This window comes from Drosophila subpulchrella, chromosome 2L (genome assembly GCF_014743375.2).
Source record: "Drosophila subpulchrella strain 33 F10 #4 breed RU33 chromosome 2L, RU_Dsub_v1.1 Primary Assembly, whole genome shotgun sequence".
Classification (NCBI taxonomy): Eukaryota; Metazoa; Arthropoda; class Insecta; order Diptera; family Drosophilidae; genus Drosophila; species Drosophila subpulchrella.
The window spans coordinates 8,444,537-8,470,652 of NC_050610.1; the positions used below are offsets into that span (position 1 = coordinate 8,444,537).

The 26,116-nt window shown below is 39.3% G+C and overlaps 1 protein-coding gene across 1 annotated transcript; it reads left to right on the forward strand.

The window, feature by feature from the left end:
• Window positions 1-242: 242 nt before the first annotated feature.
• LOC119548505 (protein Wnt-4) lies at window positions 243-25,918 on the forward strand. The gene is made up of 4 exons (XM_037855785.1): window positions 243-2,013; window positions 24,070-24,568; window positions 24,640-24,867; window positions 25,202-25,918. Exons 1-4 carry the CDS (start codon window positions 1,373-1,375, stop codon window positions 25,442-25,444), a joined length of 1,611 nt encoding a protein of 536 aa, XP_037711713.1. The 5' UTR covers window positions 243-1,372; the 3' UTR covers window positions 25,445-25,918.
• Window positions 25,919-26,116: the final 198 nt, after the last annotated feature.

Here is a 26,116-nt window from a genome sequence, read left to right on the forward strand (position 1 = left end):
AGTTTGTCACTGGCTGCGCACGCATTTCGGGCCCTCGTCATGCGCCGGCCACGACCGCGTTTGCCTATCAGAAGGGCCACCAAACAGGCAGCAGCAGCAGCAACATCACGGCAGCAACAGCAACAGCAACGGCACAGCAGCAACACCAACAGCAGAAGCAGCACCAGCAGCAGCAGCAACACCATCGGCAACGGCAACACACGACGGTCGGCTGTCGATGATTCAGTCGAGTGCCGAACGAGCTGATGGACGCACGTGTGGCGCGGTGGTTGAAAAACAAGAGTTCAGATCCCAAATCAGATTCAAACAAACAGTCAGTCAGTCGACTCCCCCGTCGAAAGCGAAACTCGCCCAAATCCAAAGTGTTGGGAAAGCGTGAAAAACTGTTTGCATCCGCAAGAGAAGCGGGAAAATCTAGTGGATCACCCCCGCCCCAATCCGTAGTGTGTGATAACTTCTGTGATCTGTAGGCCGTAAGTGCGTGTGGCTAGTGGCCGGCCGGCCGGCCCAAAGAAAATTCCTTAAATGCGTGGCGGCGCCTTTTCATGTGCAGCGGAAAACCCCCGAACTTAAACAGCCCAAATGGATGGATCGGCGGTATAAAGAAGCACTGGCGACGGCGTCGCTGGCGGTCAGCAACAATCATTGCAACTGCAACTGCAACGGCAGCAGCAACATCAGCAACTTCCAAACGGGTTTCCCAACGCTCGATCGTCGGTTGGCGGGGAAAATCGCTACGCCTTTTGATCTAGCGCTCTTCGATCGGAGATATTCCGATTTCCCAGGAAACCTCAAGGAAAACACCACTCGGAAAAACGCACATCGCCAGAGCAAATAAATTATCTTTTGCCGCTGTAATAACAAAAGAAAAACGTTTGAAGTGCCAATGTGAAAAAATTCATGTTTTACTCAATTCAATCCACTAACAAGCTAGAAAAACAAAAATGTAGTAGCCTGAAACAAGCGAGTGGAAATCAAACGAAAAGTATTAAGCAGTCCAAAATAAGTTACGCAAGAAAGCAAAACAAAATTCATGCAATTATCAAAATACATAATCTCAAAAACAAAACAAAAACCGCATCGAATAGAATATTAAACAATTTTTATACGGCAACATAATAATTTTATAATAACCGAAATCATTTTGACAAGCATACAAAACGTAAATCTAATTATAAAGCTAAAGTAATAAATATTTAATAAAGTAGAACCTTAGCACTTAGTAATTTATTAACTAAAGTACTTACCACAAAACATCCACAATATATCACGCCAAAAAGTAGACTATAGAAAACGCATTTAGCAAAATCCACAATTCACCAACAACCGCTTTGATAAAAAATACAAAGTTAAATAAAATAAATCAGTAGAAATGCCATCGTCAACGGGAGTATTTGTGCTAATGATCCTCACTCAGCTGAGTTTGGGCCAGATGCGGAACGAGGATCAGCTGCTGATGGTTGGCCAGAACGGCGATCTCGACATCAGCAATCCTGCAACACACCACCAGCAACATCAGCAACATCAGCAGCACCAGCAGCAACACCAGAGCAATCACAATCTGAACAATGGGAACATGAACAGCACAATACTGAACACCTTGATGGGCGGTAATGCTGGCCAGGTGGTGAATAGTTCACCGGGTGGCGGGTCCATGATCAATCAACTGGGCAGCAGTACGTCAAGTGTTCCTTCGGTTATTGGAGGCGGTGTGGGCTCCATGGGAAGCCCTTGGCATTCGGGAGTTGGTCTCGGAGTTCCCGGCAACGGAATGGGATTACCATCGCCCCACGGTCATGGCGGGAGTTTGGGCTCCCATCCCCATGGACACGCCTTGGCGGGACTGGCCAAGTTGGGAATCATTGTGCCCGGTAGCCAGGGATTACCTGGAAATCTGGGATACGGCGGAACAATGATGAACGGAGGCGGATTGGGAGGTGGAGGTGCAGGCGGCATGGGCCTAGGAATCGGCTCCGGCACTAATAACATGGATATGCAGCAAGGCCTTTACAAGTGAGTCAATCTGTAGCTATTGCCCCCTTCTTAATTGAACTGAAATATTATCAATTGATTGAGATCTTTCACTCGGCCATCAAATTGTTTTGTCCTACGAGCATTTCTGCAGTCGCCGCATTTTATGGGCGCTGTTTATATGGCTTTTTCTGGACCCCCAACTCCAGTTGGACAATCAACGTTTACAATTATATTCTGTGTTCGCAATTATTAAAACATGCCTACATGTTCGAGTTTAACCCACGGAGTGAACTTTGATTCGCTCGAGATTCTGATTCTGGTTTCTTGAATGAGCCGCATGGCCCTCGGTGAACTTTGATTATATAAAAATCGAGAAGTTATGGTTAGAGCATGTCAGATGTTGGTAATTAGGTAAATTGAAGGGCCCTGCCATGGGCAATAAGAAAAATGAAGGGTTCTTTAATTAAAATATAATTAGATTAATACAAGGTCAGAGAGGCGTAGTTTTTGTACATCGTTGGTATATTCTTTTTTTAATTTATTGAGCTGTCTATTTTCTTAAAAAAACCATATCAAATTTGACAAAAAAAAAAAACAATGGTGAACTAATAAACTTATAAATGTTCTACTACCAAAAGCAATATTTCAAATAAAAAATTAAAATATAAAAAAAAATTTCTTTAAAATTTTAGAAAGCTTAGAATTTTTAGAAAGTGTCTATAAATTATTAAAAATAAACAGCTCAGTATGTAGAGGTAGAAAAAGCTTGAAAATATCAAAATTGTTAATCGCAATCAATATTTTTCATTTCCTGTTTGCTTTTCTTCGGAAAAATGTCTTTATTATGGTGGAAAATTTTATTAATCGGTTCCTGATCTTCTGAGAACCGAGTCGCTTTCAATTGTGTATATCTCTACCCCGCGGTCTTTTGATCTGGCAAGTTACTTGCCAAGGCAAATAAATAAAAACACCGCGAAAAGTGCAACAGTCGGCATGCCACAGCCACTTGGCAACCCTTTTCAGCTCGGCTAATCAGTTGCAATGCAGCATACATAAATAAATGAGGGTCCAAGCCGGGCTTAAACAATAAAGTAAAATTATTTATATTTGTTTTGTTTGGCGGCTGGTGCTCCTCTCGGCTGGCTTTGCTTTATTCTGCGGCTGTCAGCCGAAACCTTCTGAAAAGGGGGTGCTGCATTTGTGGGGTTTGTCGGTTGTCAAAATGCTGCTAGCCGCCTTTTTTATGATTATTAGCAGATGCGAACCACAGGGGCTTGTGGGGTGGGAGAGGGAGGGGCAGGGGCAGCTGCGGTGGCAAAGCGTAAATTTTACTTACACTTCACCATTAATTTGCCCACTGACAAGGGAAACCATGGACGGGGATGGGGGGGCCAACAGGCAGGACCACCAGTTATTATTTGTCATTACAAAACCACCCAACAAAAGGGGAAAACCCCATAATATCCTGGGCTCAGGAGGGATGAGATTGTGCACTGCAAAGTTGTTCATGACTCACGAATATGCTCATGAATATTTTAAAAAAGATTGGAATTTCCCTTTGGGAAAATAAATTAATTTTATTATATATAATTTTGTTGTGGTTATATATAAACCATAAATTATTATATAATCTAAACCAATGCATTGAATACTGTGTATGCCTAAAATCGTTGGTATTTTATTAAAATTTATATGAATATTATTTTTGCCTCAATTGAATATGGTGTAACATTTTCTTGAATACATTCTTTAAAAACAAATGTTGATAATAAAAAACAAGATTTTAAGATGAGCAGCTTAGATCTAACAAATTTCAATAAACGATTGTCCAATGAATTAAACATAGTTAGACTTTAATGAAAAAGTGATCACTGTTTTTTATTATTTCGAAAAAATAAAAAGTCCCACGCCTATATGGAACTAAAATTGGGTTCTTAGAAGAAAAATCCAAAGTTAATATAAATTTGGGAAAATAATTGAAAAGATTTTATTTAGAACATGATTTTTCTGTGCGTGTAAGTTTGAAGCCTTTTTCGCAATTGGCAATTCTTTTTATTACACAAAACTCCGGTGGGGGAAGGCTCCACTTGGAACACTTGCCTGGGGTAGAAAGTGTTTCACTTATTTTGCCTTCCTATTTTCTTTTTTTTTTTAGGTATTTATTTATTTCCTTGCGAGCACATGCATTGACCCAAGCGGCCAGACGACAGAAATCGATAGACAGGGGATCCCAGCCAGAAAGACCATCCAGTTCCGCTCGGTTCCGGGCCCAGCTGAATGGCCAGTCGGTGTCCATTTAGACGCGCTGCTTGATTACAATTAATCGGCTTATTTGAGCAAGACATCGTTTGCTGTTTGCCGTTTGCTGGTTGCCAATAAACTGGATGGTAATGCGTGTGTGTCCCCCCATTAGCCGACCCGACCCTCCGAATTCCCCGTAATTGCGACCAGGTGCCGGTGGCAGTGCAAAGTGCGACTTTATTGATTTGAAATGTCAGCACGACTCGCAAAAGTCAAATCAACACTCAAAGTTTCCCAAGACATACGGAACTTATTTGCAAGGGTTTGATTTCGAAGTCTATGGATTGCATTCGTGCTTTAATGACGTTGGTTTAGGCAATGATTGGTGGGCCGTAACTCTTTCATGGGCCGTGTTCCACTGACATATTCAGGAAATATAATCATTCAGGCATTCGTAATCATTCTTAAGTTATTTATTCATTTTTGGGAAGGATTCCAAATTTTAATTCTGTTAGTACCTGCAATTTTTTTAAATGCGGATCAAAATTTTATGTTTACCAAGTTAAAGTTTATACAAAAATAATAAATCCTAGTTTTTCTTTGCAAAAAAAAAGTTTTTATTTTCTTCTTTGTATGCTTATTATTTCCAAAGATATTATTAAATTTCCAGAAAGTCTTTGTCCATTTATACTTATTCCTTTCGAGCTCCAATTCGGAATCCAAAAAAAAAAATTTTCTGATAAGTAAAACATGGAAAACTGATTGATCTCGAATTGTTCATTGATGTTTTATTCTTGGCAATTGCTTAGAAATTATTTAAAGACCCATTTTACCATGGCACCTTCCATATATCTTTATTAAATCACTAAAAACTAGTTATTTAAGTATGGACATTTTTAATGAGCCCATATCGAGTTCCATAATTATATCGATTAGGTCTTCAGTGAATTGAACCTATTAAAAAGCCATTCCCCCACAAGCCAGCCACTTCAACACCTGCCTAAACCATTTTGCCAGCCCAGCAATCACATCACTAACCCTTCACCAACATCTCAAACTCGGCTCTCAAATCAATTTCCCCGCTCCGAATTGGAAATCAAATTGTGAACGAGACTGGAGCGACTACGTGACGCCTGTTAACACAATCAATATGCACAAAATGCTGATTAGGGGATGTAATGAAAATTTAATAATTGCTGTCAGGGGGCACTCGATGATGAAGTTCCCTCTGGTTCTGGTTCTGGCCTTTCTGCCCGGAGCTCGAGGAAGGAAAAGACTGGCGCAATTAATCTCCCATGTCAGGGTTGATCTGGCACTGAGAGCTGGTAATCTAAGAACCAGAAATCCCAGAGACGGGCAAATAGAAGCCACGGGGTTGGTTTCCATTTCAGCCTTTTGACAAACCCAAAAGCAAAAGGCAAATAATGTAATAATGTTTGACAGTCTGCGTCTCCGTTCTCCGTCGTCGGTTGTTGTTTTGTTAACAGACATTTATGACATTATACGGCGCAAAATTATGTTGTTACAACCCCACCGGATCTGAGTTCCGTATTAGAATCCCCCGAACCCAAATCCGCAACCCAGACTGGCATTGTTTCGTCCTGTTCTTCTGTGATTTCATTTGCCTTACAAGCGGCAAAAATCTGTTTAATTGTGCGTAAGACAAAGTCCCTCCCTTCAGCTCCGTTGGCAACTCCCAAACTGCCGAACTCCCGAACTTAAATATTTGTCAAAGAGTAATTAAAACTTACTTACCGTTTCCTTGGTTGCCCCACCCGGCTTTTATGTCCTCGCTTTCATGTCCTTACTTCATTGGACGTCTTTATGCCAACTATGAGTGCAAGTTTCCATTGTTGTGGATAAAAACTTTCCGACTATATCATTTGTGCCGGAGTTGGAGTTTAACTTGAGTTGGAGTTGGAGTTGAAGTTGTGTGTAACCCTGGCGGAAGCATAAAAATGCTAATTTCCACTACCCAAGAAAAGCCTTTGTTTTTGGCCGCAAATTATGGTCAAGTCGAGGGGTTTTTCCGGGGGGCCCTTCCCTCTCAGCATCGACGATAACGATTATGTGCAAAGTTTTGTTTTTTATTCTCGCCGCAAAATTAAAAATATCCAGGCAAAATCTGCGACGACTGCAGTTGGCATCGCCATGTGGCACCACCCGAAATTTATTTGTCTCAATAAGACGACAATGAAAATGTCGGCGGGTCTTGAGGTTAAGATTTTGGTAATGGGATGGAGATGCAGCACGAGTAGCAGCTGCTGGACGTCTTCTGGATTTTGTACTTTGGTATATATGAAAAACCAAATTAAAGGCAGTTCGTATATTGGCAGTTTAATGTTTTCTGTTCCTAGACGCAGACAAAAAATAAAGTTCAACCTATGCTGACACTCTTGTTTTAAAACATAAGATAAAGGATACTTTTAGATCATAAAAAATAATACAGACTTCCAAATATAAAAACTGATTTTATATAATAAGAAATAAATGAATTTTCTACGTTTTTTTTTCAATATAATTAATATTTTAAAATTTAATTAATACAACTTATTATTGGTTACTTATACAAGCATTTTAACTTATTCATTTAACAAAAAACTTATATGAGTATTTCTCTAAAAGTACACATTCTATCTAGAAAGATATTGTCTTAATTGCGCTCACCAATATTTAATCCTAAAACCCAAAGACTTATGATTTTTTTGCTATTCTATTTCTATTATACTATATTTTACAGGCAGATATTTTTATTTCAAAATTTCCCATCGTCATGATAAGCCTATATATTAGTAGTCCAATTGAATATTCAACAATCGAAGAATTCCAACGATTATACCAATAAATAACTCTTTAAATGCCTCTGATATACTTATTGAATGAACATATCTCTTTAGGACTTAGCTTTTCTACCTTTCCCCTCAGTTAAAGCATTGCCACTTCGTTGTTTTTAGAAAAATATTTCCCGTAGATTTTTCTAGTAATTTTACGGCCAACAATTTGCCTGCCATTTGCCATTTGAACTTTTTAATTTTGTCGCTTTTGATGGCTGCGTTTTATGAGGCCGTTGTCTCTCAACTTGGACTGCTTCTCGACATCGTTTTTATTCCTCCAACTCCTGATGGCATTTCCGTTGCTGTGGTTTTTGTCTCTTAATGATAAACTGGGGTTCGGCTTCGTCTTCGTTTTGGACTTTTTGTGAATAAGTTTTCCCCCGTTTTGGGTAAATTCCTTTATGCCGAATGTCCTTTTGTTGAAATGAAAGGCGGGCAAAAGGAAAAGCTAAAGCTGCGCCATAAAAGTTTAAACAAAAAGCAGCTGCCAGACGAGGCACACAAAAGCGGGATCGGAGTCATAAATTGGCCATGATGAAACCCAATAAAAATGCCAGCACACAAGATGCCGATGATTCTGTGCCGATGCCGGTGATGATGAACAACTCGGGAGAACCGAAAAGAAACTGCATTTCCGAGGGTTGCAACTGCCACAACAATAGAATGGTTTTGGTTTTGAGAGCCGCAGCGATGCGTTCCCATGACATAAAAATGCATTTTCATGTAATCATCGGAAAGTGCGTAAAGAAAATCGCCCAAATGACTTAAACAAATCAGGCAGCTCAAAAACCGAATTCCAAAGCGATTCAAGCGTGAAGCCTAAAATCAAATAACAAAACACATCTTTAAAGGTGTAAAAAGTAAGACAAACTTCGAGGAGCAGATGCAGAAACAGATTACAGATACAAATGCATTTGCACACTCGGAGAAATATTTAACTGAGGATTTTTAAAAACTGACAAGTAAATATATAAGACGATTATTTGGAAATGCAAAATTCGATATATATTGCAATAAAAACACTCTTTAAAAAGAAACAACATTACCCAAAAATGATTTTTAGAATTCAAAGATTTAATTTTAAAATTTAAATTTAAATTTTTCTATTAATGTTGATGTGTTTTGGAACCAATTTTAAGAAATATTAAATATAATTCCCCTCGGTGGAACTAAGCCCATTACTTTATGTTAATTTTATGTGTTCTTTCTTAGAGTGCATTCACAAATGCTGTTTTAGATGGCAGCCAAGTGCAAGATGCGGTTGATTCTGTTTTATTTCATTTCTCGGAGTTTGCCGTGTTTTGGTCGTGTGTCTAAAAGCGTGATGGCTTTTCGAGTTGCCTTTGATCTCATCTGCCGCGGACCCTGCTCCCTCGCCCCCATTTCATCCATCTTTTTAACTGTCTCCGTCTCTGGACCACAGTTTTCCCTGTTTCCCCGTTTGGCAGCGCATTGAGGAAGTTGCATCAAAGACAAACAACGAATTTCCACACACAGATGTGGCTACAGATACGAGCCATAGATACAGATGCGGATACACACACCCGCAGTTGGGACCTTGAAGTTTTGTGGACCTTGAGGCACGCACCGCACATCAAAGCGTCGCAGGGAGAGAGATCAAAGAGGGGTCCTAAGCGTTTTGCCACACGCAGTTGGCGACTCCAAATTGCAGTCACAAATCCCCAAAAACCCCCTCCTTGCTCCACTCACATGCTCGTACATCCTGCCTAAACGGTTTAACCTACAAAGCGTTGACGTTCCTGTTTACTTAACCCTTTGCTCGGGTTATGATTACTTTCGCAAGCGATTGGAGAGTGGTGGGCATTTCGGTTTTGTTGGGAAAATATTTATTAAAGAATGGCTGGAGTTTGGGCATAATTGCACAAGATGGTCAGGTTGGGAGATAGTTGTGTAAGCAAACATTAATGTAGATGTTTATCCCAATTAAATTGACTTTATTTCTACATTTTATATGAGCTTAATGGTTTTTATAAGTATACAAAGATATGTTGAAGCAGGAAAGCTGTCTTAAAGAAATATTCTATTCGGTTCGCCTTGCAACAAAAAATAAATAAGAAATCCTTATATCCTACTTGTTTATACCTTACCTTTTTTAAATCTTTTAGGATCATTATTTTGGTATAAAGAAAAAACGCATTTTCTTTTCAAGTATCATTTAAATGGTTAGGAACTAATATTATGAATTCAATGCACTTTGAAATGAATTCTTTATAAGAATATCTTACTGATAAGGATAAACTAGAATTATAATTTTTTTAAATTTGCAAATAAAATCTAAAAATAATTTCAAATTAAAATTTTGAAATCGTAGATCATAAAGTGAATAATGTAAGCATCAACAGAAATGATATATGACCAAAATTTAAGGTCAAGACATTTTTTCGTTATGGCTTTTTCTCTGTTGGTAAATAGTTTAAATAAAAGAATGAATTATTTAAAATAAAAAATTTAAGGGTATATTATTTCAGCCCTTACGAATCAATATATCTTGTCTCCCGTGAAAATATTGCTGCAACCTGTCCCGCAGCAACATGTTGTCCGCGTGGCGGCATCCCATGCACTTTTCCCCGCTTTCCCGGCTTTCCCCACTTTCCCGGCTTTCTGGTGCCTTGAGAGAGGTGCGGAGCCGTAAGACAAGCCGCCTGGCTGGGCTTTGATGTTGCGCCTGCTGCGGTTGCTGTTGACATAATTGGAGTTTTGGATGGTTGGTTCCTGGCTGGGATTGCTGGGCTGTTGGCACTCACTTTGCGGTACTTTAAGAGGCCCGGCACATAATTTGCGCAAATTAGCGACAAGAGTCATGGCATGCCGTCAAACATCGTTGGCGGGGTCTTTAAACCTAATTGATGCTCAGGCTTCAAGCCTAATGGTCTAAGCCAAGCCGCCTCCCGGGTTTATTTGCTTTCATCTCGGATGCTCCAGAGGTGTGACCAAGATGAAACCGCTTGATGCACTTGTCCTCGAGTGCTGTAGGTGTTAATGTGCATTTCTTTATTTTTCTTTTTAAGGGGAAGAGTCGCTCCCCAGATCGATATAAATTGCCAATTTGACCCTGAACAAAAGACGCGACAACGGCGGCGACATAAAAACAAAATAAAAGCCAAGTAAACCGAAGCATCTTCGCTTTTTCCAAGCCAATCAGACAACCGAAAACAGTTATGGAAATGAGGAGTATGTGGAAAAAGAATAAAAAAAAACAGGAGCTGAGTAAAGAAGCCGCCGACAGCACGACATCATCATTGAATACTACCCCGAAAAAATAAACATGTTTGGTATTTTAATTCAATTTGTGGTCTCTACGAGGGGTAAGATGAAATGGATAGAACGAAATGGATATGCTGAGATTGAGGTTGGGGCGTAATCTGGCGGAATACAGAAAAAAAATCATTTCTGTGAAAAAATTGGTTAGTTTTGGGTAGATTAGAATATTTAAATCTTACCCACATTTCAGAGAACTTACAAAGTATAAGATTAACTTATTTCAAAGACTCATATCGAACACTTTTTTCTTAAGATTGAATTCAAATTTTTAGTATCTACATGCCATAAAAATTATATTTATTACAAGATTTTAAGAACAATAAATAATTTTTCTTGATAAAAATCGAATTTTTGTTTTTACTTATACATATTTCAAAACACTAAAAAATCCAAACTAAACTATAAACAAAGTTGTAGAACTTAAATCTAAACTTTAAAATTAAAACATATGTGACGAAGAACGAAAAATACCACCATTCAACACTATTTCGTAACAAAATACATGTCAAAAGTATTAAAAAAGCCGACAAATTAACCAGCCTAATGTCTTAAGGAACCCGATAGGGCCTTAAATCAGTCCACCCTCCTCCGAAATATCACATCCCACTCAACCCCCAAGAACTTTCCTATTAGCTGGTAGCACTTTCAGCCCCGTCCACAAATCATTAGACCACACCACCCACTTGACATCTCAAGTTTTCTAGATCATAGACCGAAACATAAATATCCACTTGACAAAGCGTTGTGCGATCGCCCAGACACAAACCATATACCATGGGTAGATGTACCTCCCTTGGGACCCCTCCAAAAAATTTCACTTTGCACAGGCGAAATTCAAGAGCAAAATAGCAGAGCAAGGAAAAGAGATGATGGACCTTGAATGTCAGTTCAAGAAGAAAACTAGAAAGGGAGAAAGAATGAAAATGCCGCAGACTGAGAGGAAAAACTCTGCCCAGAAACGCTGATTGACAAATGCAGTTGGGGGAAAATTCACGGCGAGTTGAGCGATCGGGGCGTTGATGGATGAACAGAAATACGGACGGGTCGTTTACCGTAAATGTCTGAACCGTCCGCCCCTTTTGCCCCGCCCCTTTTGCCCCACCCCTTTGGGGCGAATCATGCCCCAAATTAAATGAAATTAACACGCGTTTAATGTCAAACTGGGAAAACTCACCTGCCACCAGCGTTCCACAAACACACATGCTCAGAATTTCCCATCCAATTGTGTTTACTTAATGACGTTCATGTGTCTTTTGTGACCGTCTGTGTGTGTCATTTGTCGGCTTTTCTGATTTTCCGCCTTTTCCGCTTTTCCGCAACGAGTGAGCGCGCGCTGTCATAAAACGATTTGATTAAAGCGATTTTACCGCCGCCTTCGAGGTCCCAAAAAGCAAAATAAAGATACGAAAGCCAACAGCTGGAGCTGGGAACTCCACTTTACTCTCTGTGTTTTCCAATTAAAACGCAGTCCTGTGCCGCAGGCGATGCGCTAACATTTATTTTCGGAAATCGAAAAAAATGCAAAAGGGGGCAACTGGCAACCCGACCCTCGGAGCCAGAAGTTTCAGAAAGCGAGAGTGAGCTGTGGGAAAAGTGCACTTAATCAGCGAATATTTTATGCGCTCTTTAAGGTCCAATAACTAAATAACAAAGATAGGCAGATATCATAAAACATTTCAAATATTTTAGATATTTTCGGTTGGAATTCGGTTAGAATGTGTTTTTATGTACTTAATAATTCCATCAGCAAATATGTTATCTTTTGTAAAAAACTCAGTGAACAGTAATTGAACATAATCCCTTGCAACTTTCGCGCTATTAGGAGAAAATACCTAGTAATAATAATATTACTTTACATTAAATGTTCCCAGTATTATCATTAAATAAATTCTAGTATTGCATCGATTCCAATCAATTTTCACGAGGGAAAATATTTTATTTTTAATATTTTCTTCAACATTTTCTGGAGCCATTAAGAAACCAAAAACTTAACAGTAGTAGTTAAGATTAAAAAGTAATCAACTTTATTAGTGGATATTTTTAAATATAGGTACTATAATTATTTATTGACAACTAAGCTAAAAGATGTATCTATAAAAATACTTTGAGTATTAAAGGAACCTATGTTTTTAACCAAAAGTCTGCTACTTTTAGTAAGGGTATCTGCGCAAAAGAGGGCAACAAGTAAAAGTGGCGGCGGCACAAATTCTTTGTAATTAGTATTAAAATGTTTTCCGCTACGTTTTCACTTGCTTCCCGGCTGCCAATTCCCGGGTAAAATTCAACAGGCAGCATTCAGATGCAGTCGAGCAGTCAAGCAGCCAGCCAGTTAGTCAGTTAGTCACTCAGTCAATTTGTCTATGTGCCCTCAGGGCGCTTCACCATATCCCATACATCCCATTCCCATCCCTTTGCCACTCCGATGCTGCTCTTTCTCGCATGATTGAAGGCAACATGTGTTTCGGAAATTATGCAAAATTGCCTTTCTGGCCAACAGAGCAGCAGCTATACAGCAGATGCCAATGGATCTCCTGCCTCGGCTTTCCCCGCCATATCCACATCTACATCCATATCCACATCCATATCGGTTTGTCAAACTCTTTTTCGCAGCAAGTGCATTTGCATTGCATATTTCGCTGCTCATTATCATGGCGCACAGTTCATTTCGAAAACGATTAATAATGCTTAAGCGCTTCTTGGCGTTGACAGGCGACTGGCAAAATACGCCGAGCAAACCAGCGAATTTTGTGTGGTCACAGCAATAGTTTTTTCTAATTCCGAAATTCGCAGTTTCCTTGTTTTTTTCAAAAAAATTATTACACTCAAGGAAAAAAAAGCTTATTTAAGGCATAAGGTGCTTAAAATAAAGCTTTGAATTAATACAACTACAAATACTACAATACCATTTTAAGGAGCATTTAAAAAAAAATATTCAAATATTGCTCAGGTTTTTTAAAGAAGTTCTCCTTTTTTGTGGCATTCAGCACTTACCATATTTATTATCATAAGGTTATATTGCAACTTTATCAAAAATAAATACTATCACACTTTTTTAAAAATCCTAATCTTTCTTATTGAATTTAATGAGTATTGAATTAATAAATTAATAATCTAGCCGCACCTAAAGCTGGTTTTAAATTGTATATAACATTTTGTAAAATACCTTCGAAATTGAAAATAATTTCTTTCAGTGTAGCTATCCTACCCAACTTTTCGGCTGTGTTTGGTCATTTGTTTGGCTTAGATTTGTTGAAATGATGAGTGAAAACAACGAACGGAAGCGTCCAACTCATTCGGATGGCAACCGAATATGGAGTGGCAGAAATGGGCTTGGGGATGGGGTAAATATTTTCGTAACAGTATTTTTAGAGAATCTCAACAGAGTGCGACATTCCCTAAAAAAACCAACAACTTTCCTAACACATTTCCACAATTTCTCTCATGTTTAAAAATGCATTTGATTTGTGGCCTCAAGCTTGTTTGCCATTGTTTATGCTTTTTGTTATTCTGGCATTAATTTTCATTAACCGGAATGATACATTTCGAGTCGAAACCTTTCAAACTACTCTCGATTAATGGGGCAATAATCGAATTTGTAAAGTTTACAAAACAAAACCAAACCAGACTAGAGCAGAAGATGCCAGAAGGCAAGAGATCCGTGCAACATGAACTTGTTTTATCACCTCATAACAACAACATTGCCAGCAAGTGAACTCGACTGATTGAATGCCTTCGTGGCAGCATTTGATTTGTTTAGAGAATAAAGCACAGACCTTTCTGTATCTCTATCTCTGGTACGGCTGTCCAATGTACATGTATCTGCAAGTGTATCTGAATCTGTATCTGTATCTGTATCTGAATCTGAATCAGTTTCTATGCGTGGATGTGGCCCGTTGGTTGTGGCATCTCTTTTTTTGTGTATATGGCGCCAACTTGGCCTCGTTTGTGGGGCGGGATTTTTGCTTAATTAGCACTCAATGAACAACTTGGAGAGCTGGGGAAGAGTCGAGGAATGTGCGCGATGGTACTTCAGTCCCACCCATACATAATCTGTGGTGCATATAGGAAAACACCACCTCCAAGGCCATTTTGTGAGCCGGGTCGAGGCGAGGGTTGCTTGTAAAAATCTTATGAGCTTTACGTGACCGTACATTAATACATCATTGCGGCAATGTTGGCCACGCTTTCCACCCCGCCCCCTCCCCAAAACTTTTCCCCCGCTTTCCCATTCGAGGGAAATGAGCTGATGATGGTTGTGTTTTTGTGTGGAGAGTAAAGCCGGGTTTCCTTTCTTCGTGGGCCTGCTCGGGGTGTGATATCAGGATCGCTTTTTCGTCATGGTCATAAAAACGCATTTTATGCGAAACGCATTTGAGTGGATCCCACAGAAAAACGGAGTCTGGAGTCCATGGCTCTCAGTTTGAGTCGGAATTCTGGGCGTGGAAGTGGGTTCTTATCGGTTTATTCCCGTACGTTTCTCTTTTATGGGAAAGTAAATAAAATGTAAGCCAAGACTCCCTCGCAAACTTTTAATGTTGATTGCGTTTCGCGTTGATGTTTAATTTTTATGCGAGTCTTTTATTCAAAGCTCTTACTCCACCTTTTTTCGAAGTACACTTGGCGAAATAAATTTGGTTTTTAAAATATCATTAAGCTTTAATTTGAAATTCTTGATTTGTATTCATCTAAACAAGTAATTAAGAATTATTTCTAGCTCGCAGAGATATTTTAAAATGTTTAGACAAGAATTTATAATATAGGGATGTTTTTACCATGTACTCTTTACATTTTTTGTAGTGTACAACAAACAGTCAAGCCAAGTCGCCAAATTAATCATTAATAGCTAAGCTTAAGCTTTGTACCCCCGCTGGTGGTCGTTGCCTTGGAGCTAAAAGGAAAATTGCCAGAAAAATTAATTTAAATCTATTCGCTGGCAATTTTTATGGGAAAACTTTATAGAAGAGCGGGAAATGCAAAGACCGAAATGCCAGCAATTAATTTTAATTGCCCGGCAGAGAAGAGATAATGTTATGACAATTCCATAAATAAGTCTTCATTTAGAGGGAATTGGAAGTTCATTTCTGGAATGGCAGAGGCTATCTCATAAATTAGTCACAAAATCTCTATATTTGGTAGAATATTCTCCGGCTATTCATAAAATTACCTGATAAATTCTCAAGAGCGGGAAAGCACTGGCGCAAAAACAACAAATGGCTGTAAAATGCTGGAGAAATTATGGCGGCCAACGAAAATGAGAAGAAATGCAGACAAATAGCTGGAATGCCACTGAAGCATAAACGAGAAAATGCCAGCCACAAAAGCCGCGGCACCAACAACAGCAACGGAACCATCTAATATTAGCTGAAAAATAGTTTGGCAATGTATTCAATGAAAGGAAAAGAGCAACATGCAATGGATGTTGCTGTTGCAGCGGCAACAACAAGCGGAAGCTGCAACGCCAAGCAGTCGAAGATTGAGTGCAAGAAGGTGGAGTTTTTGGATGGTTAATGAAGCGGATTCTGCGTTCTTGAAGGATGATAAATGTCAAATGCAATGGTTGGGCTAACTTGCTACTGGGTTCAGTGGCAAGAACAAAGGCTTGGCATCCACAATTGGAGTATGACTGCAATCTCTGAGGATTTTTCCTGTAGATTGGCTACTATCTTTAAACAGCACACCCATGTTGCTCATTGCAAATTAGCGTGTCACAAAACGTACTTTTTTGAGCGAAATCACCTAACCAAACCTTAAAGTGCTATCACCAATTGAAGTATTTGAAGTATTAAAGATAAATACACACGGTATCACCTTTTCAACAATTTAAGCTGATGTACAAATTAATATATTAATTTATATTACTGTGTATACCACAGTCCTTCCGTTTTGTAAGTAAGGAAATTTTTTTTAATAATATTTTAAATGTTTTCATAGTTTTGTAAAAACTTTCTCACTTATTTGATATTTTTATTTTAAAAGTCTTCCTTAACAGATATTATAGACTAAGTAAAAAATGTCTTTTAGAGGAACATATCTCAGTTATTAATTTACTTTTAAAAATCGAATAAAAAAGGTTATTTATAAGCCGATTAAATTAAAAGTTAACAAATAGGTCGAATTTTAAGGTACAACTTTTTTATTAGATATCGCAAGTATTGATATTGTTGTGTTTTTTGGATCATAATATGAACCTCATAGGATCGGAATTCAAAAAAAGGTTGGAAGTATCTCGTTTACCATCTGAAGTTTCATTAAGATACTTATATTTCAAGAGAAAGCAAATTTGTTCGAACTCATAAAAAGCGCCGCCCAAGCAGAAAGCCAATTAGATGTGGCTGCCAATGATGTTGCAAAATTGCTGCTGGACAAATTGCAACTGGCAATTACAATTCAATTTTTATGCAACACAATGAAGCTGTCAAATGCAGGAAAGCCCAATAAAAAGCTGTAAGCAGAAGCCAGCTAAGCATTGCTGATGACACAAGCTGCGGGTGGCGGCAGCAGCAACTCCGCGACAACAGCAGCAATTTCCAGCTGCAACATCGAGAGGAGGCGGCCTGGGGGCGTGGCCAAGGTAATGGCGTTAACTGCTTGGGCATAAAAATGGCTTGCAGCCGTTGCTCTAAGGTAGCAACATCGCTGCACGGCAGCAACATGGGGCCAGAAAGAAAGCAGCAGTTGCTGCTAGGTGTGAAGTGTGGCTAAATCTATATAGGTTTATATATAAGGTAAATTTATATATCCCTGTATGCGTGCCCTAATGTGAGGGTTGCAAGCGAAATGTGTCGTAAAGATTTTTATTGCATTTTTATGGCGCACACGCAGCAACAGCAGCAGCAGCAACATCAGCTTCCGCCAGCAGCAGCAGCAGCAACATGGCATTTTTGGTCTGCTTCGGCTGCTTAATGATAAACTTTAACGTTGCTTTTGCATTTTCCGATTCCGTTCTTTGCCACAGAAACGATTTTTGAGTAAATAAACCGCAGCGGCAGCAACATCGCTGGATATGTGAGCCCTAAGTAAGCCGTTAAAATGCTTTTAAAACTAAAATAGAGTTCCAGTGCGGAAGAGCAAGTGGCCGAGCGACCCTCGCTTTCTGGGTGGGCAAATAAATTGATTGCTGCTGCTGCTGTTGCTGTTGCTACTGCGCAGTTGCCTGCTTTTTGTTTTTAATCATTTGCCGCAACGTTTTATTAAAAATCCAAAAAGTAGCGACGTCATTTTATTGTCTACTTACTGCTCAAGTCCAAAATCCCATGCACAAATTTTATGAGCCAGCCCATAAAAATGCCTTTTACCGTTCTGCGTTCCTTTTTTTTTTGTTTTTGGTTTTGGGCTTCTTTTTTTTTTTGTAATTTGTGCCAAACTCTCGGGGGGCACATTTGTTGCTGTTGCGCTGATGTTGCCGAGGGGGAGCGACATTGTTAACGGTTACAACTGTTTGTCGTCGCTGCGCTGCTGCTGCTGCTGGATGATGCCAAAATTGATGACCATAATCTTCGGCGCAGGGAGCTGGGCAAAAGGATGCGCTTTTTATGATGAAGCGCCGAGTTGCAGCCGAAAAACAACCACCGACTATTTCTGGCCCACAATAACATCCACCCACAAGCACTGGAAATAAATGTGGGGACTATTGGCTACCCGCAAATTTTTTTAAGACTTTATTTGTAATTTTAAAAATATTTTATAATGAAGATATGGTCTTAAATGTAAATAAAACAAGGAAGAACGCTATAGTCGAGTACCTCGACTATCAGATACCCGTTACTCAGCTAAAGGGACCAAAGGGAAATGGAGATATGCAAGCAGCAAAGCGAGATTTAAGTGCGCCACCTACCGGCGGAAGACAGATTTAAACATTGTGGGCGTTAGGGTAGGCGTGGCAAATTTTTTTTTGGATCAATCGATAGGTATTGACGAGACCAATACATTTCAGTTAAAATTTGTTATCTAGCATAAAAATTGTGGGCGCCACAGGCTTGGGCGGTTTGTGGGCGTTAGAGTGGGCGTGGCATATTCGCATAACAAACCTGCGCTGCGTACAAGGCTACGGAATCTAAATCTGAAATCCCAATACTCTATCTTTGATAGTTTCCGAGATATCCGCGTTCATATTTACGGTTTTTTGAAGTTTGTGGGCGGTTTGTGGGCGTTAAAGTGGGCGTGGCAAACTTTTTTTTGGATCAATCGATAGGTATTGATGAGAACAATTAATTTCAGTTTAAATTTTTACTCTAGCATCAAAACTGTAGAAGCCACAGTTTTGGGCGGTTTGTGGGCGTTAGAGTGGGCGTGGCACTCTACTGAAACAAACTTGCGCTGCGTAAGAAGCTCAGGAATCTGCTCGCCAAATCTCAATAGCCTAGCTCTCATAGTTTCCAAGATCTCAGCGTTCATCCGGACAGACAGACGGACAGACGGACAGACGGACAGACGGACAGACGGACAGACGGACAGACGGACAGACGGACATGGCTAGATCGACTCGGCTAGTGATCCTGATCAAGAATATATATACTTTATGGGGTCGGAAACGCTTCCTTCTGCCTGTTACATACTTTCCGACGAATCTAGTATACCCTTTTACTCTACGAGTAACGGGTATAATTACATGTTTTTAATGGAGATTTAGTTTCGAGTAACATATATAATTCGGTCCATTTCATCTTTTATGGGTTAGATATAGTCTTGATTTAAACTAAAATTACAGGGTTCTTTAATTCAGTTTGAAACATTTAAATATTCATATTCATTTTCAATTTACCACACATAAGAAATCGTAGAACACAGATCGATTTTTTTTAAATTGCAAGACATTATGACGTAAAAAGGACGGAAAATTATGCCTTAAAAATCAATGTTTCGGTGCAAATAGAGGGTCAACACATTTTAAAAGGTTAGGTAAAACGTCTTAAACATGAGAAAAAAAATGTTATTGCAGCATTTTACTTTTTAAAACTTTTTAGCCCTGTCTTTGCTCCCAAAATATTTGCTAGTTTTTTATTTGTATTTTTTTTAAGCTGTTAAATGAATGGTGTATCAGATAGTGTAACATATTTTGAATACGAACAAAATGTTTTGTGTTCAAAATATACTTAAGAACTAATATTATGGTTTTTCTCAGTGCAACCGCTTTCCCTTCCCCTGTTGCAACAAACATTATTCATTGGGGGGTTCGAAAGAAGCAGCAGCGGAAGCATATTTTATGTTTTAACGCTGCCGAAATTGGGCGGCAACAACAACATCTCATACATCAGCATTTAGAGACCCCTCGTCCTGGAAAAATAAACGGAAAGCGGATTTCTCCCGAAGGGGCGGACGTTTGTCTTGCGGTTTTCGCGCTTGCAATTTGCTTCCCTTTTTTTTGCTGACAGCAATTGTTGCTGTTGCCTCATGTTGCCTGATGTTGTCTGCTTTTACCGCCTTCACCGCTTGAAATTTAGCGGCTTAAGCGCAATATTTACAACGCATTTTGAAGTGTGTTTCGTGTGCCATAAAACGAATGAATAAATAAGCTGACAGGTGCAGGAAGCGGACTCAGCGGAAGATTTTAAAAGATCCAAAATGACAAAAGGAGACGACACTGTTAAGCCGTTAAGCCAAACAAATGGGGTCCGCATGAATTATTGAAAAAGAGTTATGGCAATTATTGGGTACAGCGGAAACTTAAACCTTCCTAAAAGTTTCACAATGTGCTGCAGAGAAAAAAAATCAATTTAATTTGAGAAATATTTTAGGCTCATATTTATGTGGTCCAATTCTTATAAACATGACAAACATTATGGATGCTAAACATTTTTAGATTCTAAATAAAAATCGTTAGTTTATATTCCCTATTTTATATTTGAATGGTTTATTTTGAATGAGAATTTTGGACATTTTATGTACGATTTTCTGTGTATAAGGGGAGATTATTCTCAAATATTCACGATGCAAATCGGCTTAATGATCGCCACTATTAACGATTGTTTGTGCCCATATAGTATTTGAGAAACTGCTTGTCTCTCAGCAAATTGCCCATAGAAATGACGCCTCATTGGCCCCATTCTTGCTAGGCAAGCAAGCAAGCAGCCAAGCAAAAGCAAAAGCAAGAAGCACAAAAACGGAAAATCAGAGAATCCAGCGCCTTCTGCTTCATTTGCCAGCTATCAATTAAAGCCAACCGACCGCGTCGCGTTTTGCTTAAGTTCATCAATTTTCCGATCCGATTGGGTTACAGTATTTGCACTTGCGTTTTAATTGAACGTTTCGGGCTGGGGTGAATTATGCGACAGCTACGCCAAAAGCAAACAGAGGAAACCAAAACAAAGCGACCAGCAAACAAACAAACATTTTCTCGCCACCCAGAAAAGAAATCGACTGGAGAGTTGGTAGCCCAATCCCAATGCAAGTCAAATGTTTTAAAAATAAGCAATGCATTTTTCGGATGGAGAGTTTGTGGAGGGGTGGGGCAAAACTGTGCGTGGCCGGCAGCTGCATTTATGTTTTGGCAATAAAATGCAAATGGTAAAAAGTCCATAAAAAAGTTCAAGTCGAGAGAGCATTTTCAGCTTTCGATATGCTTATGCTACTTTAAAAAAGATTTTATGGGTGCCTGCCTGGGTTGATTTCAGTTTTTATCCTCTTCTACAGAGAGAGAAGTGTAGTTCTAAAATAAGTGTTACTAGTATGATATCAGCATTTGTTGTATGAATAAATATTCCGCTTATATAAATAAAGGTTTAAAAATATTTTCAATAAATGCATTTTAATGCATAGGACAACGATTTTTAAAATCCTGAAATATTCGGGTATTCTGTTTATTAAAAATGTTTTTTAATGGATTTCCTAAGATTTTTACTGGTTGTTTTTGTTTAATTTTTCAATTTAATTTGTGTAAATAGTTTTATTTTTACAAACTTTAATAAATTACTAACCCTATGCATACTGATTTATTTTTACAAGTATCTTGGTAATTATTAAACGTTATGATGTACTGTATTTTTTTTCATGTGTATTTTTGGTGTTTCTCGAACTGCTTTCAATCGCTGACTGCTGCATTTGCTTCCTCTGCCTCCTGTTGCTGTTGCACATTTGCTATGCTGTTTGGGCCAGCAGCAACATCAACATCAGCAGCAACTAAAAACTGTAAAGTCCATAAAATGCTTTTGCCGCAGCACAAAGGGATTTATATATGTGCTTTGCCGGGGTACCTGTGTGTGTTGAATATTTTACGTTTCTGAAAATTTGATGAATCTCCACAAATGCACAGGGAAAATGAGGGAAAACCGGGTGAAAAAGAGCACTCAAAAGAGCGGTAGCAGCAGCAGCAGCAGCAGCAGATGAAACACACAACTTCAGCGTCATCATCGCACGAGGAAAATATCCATCAACACTTTTGTTTTACGGCGCTATCTTTTTCTCCCTCCCACATGTTTGCTGTCACACATCCGTCCGTCTGTCCATCAATTTGTTGTTTGGCCTAACCACCAACTCTTCACAGTTTGTTTTGCTTTGTGGCCATTTTAATAGCTTTCGACTACTTTGTATCTGAAAGATACGAATCTGTATCTTTTGCATGTGAGTGCTTAGCTGGGGGCCAAAAACTCGTGATATTAAAGTGCTGACTTCCCCCTGGCCGAAGTAATTGTTTTAGCCATTTTCCCTGCTAATTGTCTGTCCATTTGGCCCCCGTAAACGTTTTGTCAAAAGGATTATCTGCGAGTTTCCCTCCCATCACCCACTCTCTTCTGGGCTTACGGCTTGTAATTCCTCAATGTTTTCAATGGCTAAGACGACACACATTATCCAAACTTGAAATGGGCAGAAGGGGAGTGGGGGCCATGGGTTGTTGGGCTTTGGCCTAATGCGCTTTGCATTGCACTTGCCGTAACAACAGAAACAACAACCAAATCGGATGTGATAACAATACAAAGCTTACATGACGACTTACATGGCCTTTGAGCTGTAATTGAAGACCCCGAGGGTGTTGGCCGGGGCAAAGCAAAGGTCTCAAAAGGGGTCTTAGTGGAGAGATCTACAGATCGACATGTGTCAACTTTAATAAGTTTTAGTTTTCATGTTTCTATAAAACGTTCTAACGACTTATCATAAAAAGCTTACCCAACCTTTTTCATTATAATAATTGGGGCATATAATGTCAGATATATGAGCAAATACTGCCTATTGTATTTTATAATCGTAATTCATGACAATATAAATGAAATACTACTTTTCTACCAATATACCCATTCAATAATAAATAAAACAAAATTTAAAAAAAATATACAACGCATCCCAAAAAGAAAAAAAAATACATTCGCCTATCCAGACCACCCAATTGAATTCCAGTCCAGTCTGATTTTCCGTCAATCGCCAAATGATATTTTAATCAAGCCGAAAACTACGTCAAATATCGAAATAAAACAGCGGGAGATAAATAGATAAAAATTGGCCAGCCGCAGCCAAAGATTCGTGGGATCCAAACAAATGCCACAAGTGTAGCCAAAAACCAAGCAAACTACTAGTTGTAAACATTTCAAACATTCAATTAATTAATTAATTGCGAAAATGTGGCAAATTAATTTCACATAAAGTGGGCACGCGGTAAATGTAGAACAAATCGGAATGGAATATTATTAACAGACTTTGAGTGGGGAAAGTTGAGATCGAAATGGGGAGCAGCTGAGGCAGATGAACCGGAGAATAAAAGTGGAATATCGGTGCCTCGAGGCGCAGACGGAGACGGAAATAGTCGGATAGTCAGATAGTCCGATAGCCGCAGATATGCTGAGCTCGTTACTCATACGCCAATTTACGATGCACTTAAGTTTTATGAGAATTTAAGATTTCCTGCAAATCAGCATACTCCAAAAGCCCCGAGGCGGAGTGGGTGCCGGTGCCACAAAATGATAACCAAAGCTGGACAGGAAGCGAGTGAGCTGAAGGTGAAGCGGCGGCTTCTTTTGGAAATAATAAAAAACACGCTCTCATAATAAACTTCGAAATAACTGGAAATATAAATAGCAATGGAGTTTATATGGGACACCAATTCAAGAGAAATTCTGTCATTCCTAGAAGCCGAATCAGTAAAAAGCTGATAAGAAAAAACGCATTCAGATATGTGGTAACTGTTGGTTAATCAAATAAAAATTCCTCATATGACGGGCGATTATTAGCTGTAAAAGTTTAAGGATCCGAAATTGCGGTTGTTTGAGCTATAAAGCTTGTCGTTGATAATTTCAAGTTTTTTCAAAACATAAAGAGGTTTATTAAAAAATCGGAGATTGGTAGGTCTTATAAATTCAAATTGACGTTGAAAAGGTAATTTAACCGTTCCATTTTATGGTATAGTTGGTCTAAGATACGATAGATGGCGCCGCAAAAGTGGTGGGTACAAAGCATGTAGAATTCTGAGGTTCTGAAAACCAGCGGTAGGTGTCGCTATATTGTCAAATAACCTACAATTTGTAAAATCAAAACTTTTTGACAGTAAAAATAAAAACTATTTAGTGTTTGCATAACAAATTGCTATTTATTAACAAAAAATGTAATGCGAATTTTTTTGAGGAGGATTCTGGAATTGATTGATGGATAAACAAATCTGAAAATTTATTAAAATAAGTATTATTTATGTTATGGAAGGTCAACTATACATTTTTTTGGTTGGCGAAACCAAAAGTTGTGTCTGAATGCATATTTTCTACTATCCTATAAAAATTTTGATTTTTCTAATCAAACCTTTAACTTTCTATAATTTTAGCGAACACTTTATCTCGGAGCACACGGTGATGGCGGTGTTCACGTCGCAAGGTCAAGTGGGAGGTCCCTGCAGATACATGCCTGCCACGAGGCGGCAGAACCACCAGTGCCGCAAGGAGACTGGGCTGCCGGGAACCCTCAGCGAAGCCCGACGCCTGGCCACCACCCACTGCGAGGAGCAGTTCCGCTACGATCGGTGGAACTGCTCGATCGAGACGCGTGGCAAGCGGAACATCTTCAAGAAGCTCTACAAGGAGACGGCCTTTGTCCACGCCCTCACGGCCGCCGCGATGACCCACTCGATAGCCCGTGCCTGTGCCGAGGGAAGGATGACCAAGTGCAGCTGTGGCCCCAAGAAACACAATCGGGAGGCGCAGGACTTTCAGTGGGGCGGATGCAACGACAACTTGAAGCACGGCAAGCGGGTGACACGCAGCTTCTTGGATCTGCGTGGCGGCGATGGGGACGAGGTCAGCGAGATATTGCGACATGACTCAGAGGTAAGTTTGTATAAGATATCAAAACTAAAATCATAGAAAATATGAAACTAACAATTGAACTCTTTTCTTAGGTCGGCATCGAGGCTGTCTCCTCGCAGATGATGGACAAGTGCAAGTGCCATGGCGTCTCCGGCTCCTGTTCGATGAAGACCTGTTGGAAGAAGATGGCCGACTTTAATGCCACAGCCACGCTTTTGAGGCAGAAATACAACGAGGCCATCCGCAAAGCGCCTAACCAGCGATCCATGCGCCAAGTATCTTCGAGTCGCATGAAAAAACCAAAGCAGCGACGCAAGAAAGTGAGTTTCCCTCTTGGAAATCTTAGGAATAGGTTCAGAAATGCATCAAATTAAAGAAAACAAGATAAAGCTTTAGGTATCTCATTGAAAATTTACTTTAAAAATCCATAAACTTTCTCATATGATGGATTTAAATTTTGATTGCAGTATTAGGGACTACCATTTTAAATTTTTTATAGCATTACTGTAGGCGATTTATAAGACGTCCTTTTTTATTATCAATTTTAATTTTTTATAGCATTACTGTAGGAGATTTATAAGACGTCCTTTTTTATTATCATATTTTAAGAAGAATTTCCATCCACTAAGAATTTTTTAAAATCTCCATTTGCAGCCCCAGCAATCGCAATACACGACACTGTACTATCTGGAGACCTCGCCCTCCTACTGCGCGGTCACCAAGGATCGCCAGTGCCTGCATCCGGACAATTGTGGGACCCTGTGCTGTGGGCGTGGCTACACCACACAGGTGGTCAAGCAGGTGGAGAAGTGCCGATGTCGGTTCAATAATGGCCGGTGCTGCCAGCTGATCTGCGACTATTGCCAGCGATTCGAGGATAAATACTTTTGTAAATAGACGGGACACCGCCACCATTTCCGCCGTCTTTCTTCACGCCCCCGTCTCCATCACTTTCTTCCCCCCTCTCTCCTCGTGCTCTTTGGAAATGTAATTTGTAAAGTTTTTTTCTACCTTTATGGCTTGTAATTTTTTTCCATTCCTAACAAATATTATTGAAATGATAAGCAAAAAGAACGAAATGATATGCAGAACGATAGAAAACGATCAGAAAGCTAAGGCTCATCTAAAGGCCAAACTCACCCACTCACACACATACTCACATGCATACACACAGACACACCAACTCAAGCGCATACATGCATCTATCTATATAATTACTATATAGTAATATACCGTCGCAAAGAAAAAATCTCAAAAAAATCGCAAAACTTCATTTAGCAAAACGGAAAAATCACAAAAAAACACGGACACACACACAAAGAACAACAGAAAAGCAGACGCTAACAACACACAGCAACAAAAACGAAAAATAAAAAATAAAAACAATTTTAATAAGTATTTAAACATACAAAACAAACCAAAAAAAATACAAAACTGAAATGAAATAAAAAGTTTCACATAAAAATAAAAGTTGAACTTATCTTTTGCTCTGGGCTACACTTTACTTTTCAAAAATCGGGATGAAACCTTCCCAAAAGTCGAGTTTCTATTGGAGGTAGTATATAAGTC